The sequence below is a fragment of the Saccoglossus kowalevskii genome, chromosome 6 (assembly GCF_978046115.1).
Source record: "Saccoglossus kowalevskii chromosome 6, keSacKowa6.1, whole genome shotgun sequence".
NCBI lineage: Eukaryota > Metazoa > Hemichordata > Enteropneusta > Harrimaniidae > Saccoglossus > Saccoglossus kowalevskii.
In genome coordinates, this window is record NC_140646.1 from 2,832,430 (window position 1) to 2,840,028 (window position 7,599).

A 7,599-nucleotide genomic window follows, 5' to 3' on the forward strand; every position below is an offset into this window, starting at 1 on the left:
GAATTCCCTAGTGTTCTTATAGGATTCTTATATGATTTTTATAAGGTTCTTATAGAATTCCCCAGTATTCTTATAGGATTCTTATATAATTTTTATAAGGTTCTTATAGAATTCCCTAGTGTTCTTATAGGATTCTTATATTATTTTTAAAAGGTTCTTATAGAATTCCCCAGTATTCTTATAGGATTCTTATATGATTTTTATAAGGTTCTTAGAGAATTCCCTAGTGTTCTTATAGGATTCTTATATTATTTTTATAAGGTTCTTATAGAATTCCCTAGTATTCTTATATGATTTTTATAAGGTTCTTATAGAATTCCCTAGTGTTCTTATAGGATTCTTATATGATTTTTATAAGGTTCTTATAGAATTCCCCAGTATTCTTATAGGATTCTTATATAATTTTTATAAGGTTCTTATAGAATTCCCTAGTGTTCTTATAGGATTCTTATATTATTTTTAAAAGGTTCTTATAGAATTCCCCAGTATTCTTATAGGATTCTTATATGATTTTTATAAGGTTCTTATAGAATTCCCTAGTGTTCTTATAGGATTCTTATATTATTTTTATGAGGTTCTTATAGAATTCCCCAGTATTCTTATAGGATTCTTATATGATTTTTATAAGGTTCTTATAGAATTCCCAAGTGTTCTTATAGGATTCTTATATGATTTTTATAAGGTTCTTATAGAATTCCCCAGTATTCTTATAGGATTCTTATATGATTTTTATAAGGTTCTTATAGAATTCCCTAGTGTTCTTATAGGATTCTTATATAATTTTTATAAGGTTCTTATATAATTCCCTAGTGTTCTTATAGGATTCTTATATAATTTTTATAAGGTTCTTATAGAATTCCCTAGTGTTCTTATAGGATTCTTATATGATTTTTATAAGGTTCTTATATAATTCCCTAGTATTCTTATAGGCTTCTTATATGATTTTTATAAGGTTCTTATAGAATTCCCCAGTATTCTTATAGGATTCTTATATGATTTTTATAAGGTTCCTATAGAATTCCCAAGTGTTCTTATAGGATTCTTATATGATTTTTATAAGGTTCTTATAGAATTCCCTAGTATTCTTATAGGATTCTTATATGATTTTTATAAGGTTCTTATAGAATTCCCAAGTGTTCTTATAGGATTCTTATATGATTTTTATAAGGTTCTTATAGAATTCCCCAGTATTCTTATAGGATTCTTATATGATTTTAATAAGGTTCTTATAGAATTCCCTAGTGTTCTTATAGGATTCTTATATAATTTTTATAAAGTTCTTATAGAATTCCCTAGTGTTCTTATAGGATTCTTATATAATTTTTATAAGGTTCTTATAGAATTCCCTAGTGTTCTTATAGGATTCTTATATGATTTTTATAAGGTTCTTATATAATTCCCTAGTGTTCTTATAGGATTCTTATATGATTTTTATAAGGTTCTTATAGAATTCCCCAGTATTCTTATAGGATTCTTATATGATTTTTATAAGGTTCCTATAGAATTCCCAAGTGTTCTTATAGGATTCTTATATGATTTTTATAAGGTTCTTTTAGAATTCCCTAGTATTCTTATAGGATTCTTATATGATTTTTATAAGGTTCTTATAGAATTCCCAAGTGTTCTTATAGGATTCTTATATGATTTTTATAAGGTTCTTATAGAATTCCCTAGTATTCTTATAGGATTCTTATATGATTTTTATAAGGTTCTTATAGAATTCCCCAGTATTCTTATAGGATTCTTATATGATTTTTATAAGGTTCTTATAGAATTCCCAAGTGTTCTTATAGGATTCTTATATGATTTTTATTAGGTTCTTATAGAATTCCCCAGTGTTCTTATAGGATTCTTATATGATTTTTATAAGGTTCTTATAGAATTCCCCTAGTGTTCTTATAGGATTCTTATATGATTTTTATTAGGTTCTTATAGAATTCCCCAGTGTTCTTATAGGATTCTTATATTATATTTATAAGGTTCTTATAGAATTCCCTAGTGTTCTTATAGGATTCTTATATGATTTTTATTAGGTTCTTATAGAATTCCCCAGTGTTCTTATAGGATTCTTATATGATTTTTATAAGGTTCTTATAGAATTCCCCAGTATTCTTATAGGATTCTTATATGATTTTTATAAGGTTCTTATAGAATTCCCCAGTATTCTTATAGGATTCTTATATGATTTTTATAAGGTTCTTATAGAATTCCCCAGTATTCTTATAGGATTCTTATATGATTTTTATAAGGTTCTTATAGAATTCCCAAGTGTATATACTGTAAATATAAGCCAAGTATAAGTAGCCATCCGACAAAACCCTCCAACACGTGTTATGTATATACTGTAAATATCCGACAAAACTCTCCAACACGTGTTAAGCATATACTGTAAATATTAGCCAAGTATACGTAGCCAACTGACAATACTCTCCAACACGTGTTAAGTATATACTGTAAATATTAGCCAAGTATACGTAGCCATCCGACAAAACTCTCCAACACGTGTTAAGTATATACTGTAAATATTAGCCAAGTATACGTAGCCATCCTACAAAACTCTCCAACACGTGTTAAGTATATACTGTAAATATTATCCAAGTATACGTAGCCATCCAACAAAACTCTCCAACACGTGTTAAGTATATACTGTAAATATTAGCCAAGTATACGTAGCCATCCGACAAAACTCTCCAACACGTGTTAAGTATATACTGCAAATATAAGCCAAGTATACGTAGCCATCCGACAAAACTCTCCAACACGTGTTAAGTATATACTGTAAATATAAGCCAAGTATACGTAGCCATCCGACAAAACTCTCCAACACGTGTTAAGTATATACTGCAAATATTAGCCAAGTATACGTACCCATCCGGCAAAACTCTCCAACACGTGTTAAGCATATACTGTAAATATAAGCCAAGTATACGTAGCCATCCGACAAAACTCTCCAACACGTGTTAAGTATATACTGTAAATATAAGCCAAGTATACGTAGCTAACCGACAAAACTCTCCAACACGTGTTAAGTATATACTGTAAATATAAGCCAAGTATACGTAGCCATCCGACAAAACTCTCCAACACGTGTTAAGCATATACTGTAAATATTAGCCAAGTATACGTAGCCATCCGACAAAACTCTCCAACACGTGTTAAGTATATATAGTATGATTATGAATATAATTTATAATCTGTGTTAATGATCAATTATGACATGCATTGACCAAGCTGACATCCCCCTTTCATATTTTGACACCTCCCATGCCACATTGTACTTCATGCAATATTTGCTCACATTTCGTCCTTCAGTCGGATTTACATTAATTAACACCAGACTGTTCATTCGCTTATCCGTGCTCGCATCCTCTTCAAGCATCAGTTCATTTTGCCGCACCGTACGATACACATCGTCTCAGCAGAATTCCTTGCTAAAGCATTTCAGCCATTCATTTTGTCACAAATACCAGTTTTTCTTCACAACATCCAGTTCCAACATGCCTCGAGGACGCGGAAGATCTAACACCAGCCGTGGCGGTCGCAAGTCTCAACGAAATCGTCGTACTCCAGCTCGCTTCCAAAATGTTGCGACTATAGACGTAACTGACTCACCTCCGCAAGAATCGTCAGCACACAATGGAGATCCCACTGTACTACAGTCCACGAACTTCCCCAGCGATGTCATCACAGTTAGCAGAAGCGAACTCGCAGATCTCGTTCGTAGCCTACAACAGCAAGGAAACTGTCAAACGCAGCCGAATAATATTTCGCAACCGCCGGCTGCTCCACAACTGTCGGCAAGCCTCGTGTCATCACGCGACCCAAGCCAAACAACGCCATCAAGTTCGACGCCAACTGACTCTCTCACAAATAACAGCCTTCCGATTACCTTGCCAATAGCTAGTCAACATAATGCGATCGTACACAATAATACCGCTCATCAAGACAATTCGATGTTTCAACAACTTCCAGCTACTACAAGCCAAGCATCGCTAGCTCACGCTAATCCTAGTCAACAAAGTTTTGCTACCGGGGGTCATTTCAACGCAACCAACATGGCCGCTCCCATACAACGTTTCGCCGGTGAGGGCATTCTCACTTCCGCTTCCGGTATCAACACTGCGACACAGGCGATGCCGATGATGAACAATGCCAGCATTGCAGTTCCTCCTATCATCCCACCTGCAGACTTGTTTTTACCATACGTCGACCAGCAAATACTCAATCAACTAGCAAACCGGGGTAAGTTTGTTGATTTGTCCGATTTACACCCTGACTCAAGAAAACCAAATGCCACCCAGATCTCAAACACCCGAGTGGCTTTGGACTCTGACGATCCCTCAGTCGCTGTTCTCTCAAAACATGCAAAAAAGAATGAAATTCGCGATTTAGCAAACTGGCTGGAATGTTGGTCAACATTTGCTGCCTATAGGGCACATTATTTTCCCCATGAGGCTGTACATTTATTCAATTACCAGCGTCACATCGCCAGCCGAGCTCTTGAGTTCAAGCCAGAAGCATGGGTCACCTATGACAAAGAATTCCGTCTAGATTACTCACGTTACCCTGGCCTACGGAACTGGAGTTTGCCTAACAACCAACTTGACTACAAATTCTGTCAACAAAAACTCCATCTGCTCATTCCAACATGTCCTGACTGTCATCAGAAAGGTCATACCAAACAGGAATGCCAACAAAGCAGGAATCCTTATACATGGGTGAACGAATCTGCTGACAATTATAACAATACAGTGTGCCGTAATTTCAATCAAGATCGCTGCGAAACTCCATGCCGGTATAATCGTCTCCACATTTGTTCGTCTTGCCACTCTGCAGGCCACACTGCCACTAGCCACCGCGATACCGAGACGAAAAACCAGCTTTTTCGTGGCTACACACCACGACCCTTTCACGCCAATGATCATGCCAGCTCACGTGGTCGAAAATATGCACCCAAGCACACCTCTTAAGCTCGATTCCTTTGCGCAAGAACTGCACGATCACCCGGACAAATCAATCGTAGCAGCCATTTTATTTGACATTTCTCATGGGGCTAACCTTGGATTTCGCGGCAAGCACTACCCAAGATCTACACGCAACGCCAAGTCCGCTCGCATCAACCCCTCTATCATCACAGAATCAATCCAAAAAGAACTCAAACTTGGTCACACTATCGGACCATTTAAACGTCCTCCCCTCAAAAACTTTGTCTGTAATTCTCTTGGCCTACGGCCTAAGAAAAGTGGGGGTTTTCGCATTATCATGGATCTCTCCCAACCTACACTTGACAGCGTCAATGACAATATCTCAAAAGAAGATCATTCATTGGTCTACTCACGCATCGATGATGCTGTAGCCTTCATTCACAAGCATGGCCATGGCTCCTTACTCGCAAAAATCGATGTTAAACACGCATTTCGCTTATGCCCAGTTCGGAAGGAAGACTGGCACCTGCTCGGGTTTTTTTGGGAAGGATGCTATTTCTTCGACCGTGTGCTGCCATTTGGGCTTCGCTCAGCACCATACCTCTTCAACCGCATTGCTGATGCCATTCACTGGATCGTTAGTCATCGCGCAAGGAATACGGATTTTCTACACTACCTAGACGATTTCCTGACAGTTTGACCGGCAAACACTAACGCCTGCCAGCACAATATGGATGTTATGCTGCAAAGTTGTCACCACTTGGGGGTACCCATTGCTACAGAAAAGGTTGAGGGTCCCTGCTCTGTCGTCACCTTTCTAGGGGTGGAGCTTGACACTGTCAACATGGTTATTAGACTACCTAAGGACAAGCTTGCGGATCTACTTGTCAAGCTGCCAAGCTGGTTGACCCGCCATACATGCTCGAAACGTGAATTGCTCTCCCTCATTGGATGCCTCAGTTTCGCATGTAAGTGCATACCAGCCGGCCGCATCTTCCTGAGGCGCATGATTGATATCAGCATGACAGCCACCAGTCTTTCTCAAGTCATAACACTCACTGACGAATTCTGGCACGATGTTCAATGGTGGTGTGACTTCTTGCCATCTTGGAACGGCACAGCATCCCTCCTCAACCCAAACTGGATACCGTCCCCAGAATTCGAACTGTTTACAGACGCCTCAGCAACACTTGGCTACGGGGCATTCTACAAGGGTCATTGGTTCGCAAACACCTGGCCTACATTCATTACAAATGACCCTTTATACTCTATTGCCTGGAAGGAACTTCTACCAATTCTACTATCTTCCTTAATTTGGGGCCACTTGTGGTATGGTCTTCGAATACGGTTTCACTGCGATAACATATCAGTTGTCCAAATATGGAAAAAAGGCTCCTCATCATGTCCACGGATCATGCAACTTGTCCGACTGCTGTTCTTCACTGCAGCATCTAATAACTTTCACGTCATGATCTCACATATCTCAGGGTTTAATAACGATATCGCTGACTCTCTCTCTCGCCAACAGATATTGCGGTTTCAACGACTGGCACCTCAGGCAGACAGGGTCCCAACCAAAACTCCGGACCTGTGCACCCTCTTAACGGCTCCGATGTGCGACGTAGTCCCGTCAACCTCACACAACAAGCGTGCCACTACATCAACCTGAGCATTGCACCAGGTACACGACGGACATATCATGCGGGACAAACTCGCTATCTTCTCTTCTGTCGCATGTATGGAATGAATCCTTATCCACTAACGCAACGCTCAACGATTCTGTTTATGACACATCTCGCAACATCGTCACTTACCTATGGCACGCTAAAAGTTTACCTCGCAGCTATCATCCGTGCACACATCGAAGCTGGCTTCACCTCATCAATACGCGACGACCTCCTGCTTCACTTCACTATGCAAGGCATTAAAAGACATCACGGCGTGCCAAATCGTGTAAAACTCCCAATCACCATTGCACTAATGCGAATGCTTCAGAACACCGTCGCAAACCATCCCACTATTTGCGACCATGACAAAGCTATGCTGTGGTCTGCCTTTACACTGGCGTTCTTCGGCTTCTTGAGAGTCAGCGAATTTGTCGCACCCACGTCAATGACCTTCGATCCACAACGCACTTTACTGACGGCAGACATCACGTGCAACACAGACCTCGTCATTGCGCTCAAGGCGTCTAAGACAGACCCATTCCGCCGGGGATGTAACATCATCATCGCACCCTCACAGTCATCGGTCTGCGCTGTGCAGGCATACCAGGCGTACAAAGCACTACATAGTTCCGTCGCTCACCTACCCGCATTCCAGTTCGCCAACAGTAATTTCCTCACGCGGCAAGCTGTTAGCAACCACATTCGAGACCTTCTCACTCGCGCATCTGTACCAGATGTTAACCGTTACACTACTCACAGTTTCCGCAGTGGTGCAGCCACGACAGCTGCCGACGCAAATCTTCCGGACTGGTTGATCAAGGCACTGGGCAGGTGGCGCAGCGACGCCTACCAGACGTACATTCGCACACCCCCCAGCATCATCCGCTCAGTTCCGGGTCACTTGTCACTTGCTCTTCCTTAACTGTAATTTCGGCATTTGTCTTGCGATTTCATTTCGTTTTCGTTACATGTATTTGCAGTGTATTTAGTTTAATGTTTATCGGTCT

General features: G+C 39.8%; 1 protein-coding gene across 1 annotated transcript; it reads left to right on the forward strand.

Annotated features, from left to right (window-relative positions):
* Positions 1–5,655: 5,655 nt before the first annotated feature.
* On the forward strand, positions 5,656–6,594 carry LOC146741467 (uncharacterized). The gene has a single exon (XM_085499898.1). It carries the CDS (start codon positions 5,656–5,658, stop codon positions 6,592–6,594), a length of 939 nt encoding a protein of 312 aa, XP_085356024.1.
* The last annotated feature ends 1,005 nt before the right edge of the window (positions 6,595–7,599 follow it).

Excerpts from the sequence above, each read along its gene's own strand:
- LOC146741467 (XM_085499898.1), top strand. The coding sequence starts at position 5,656 with ATGGATGTTATGCTGCAAAGTTGTCACCACTTGGGGGTACCCATTGCT.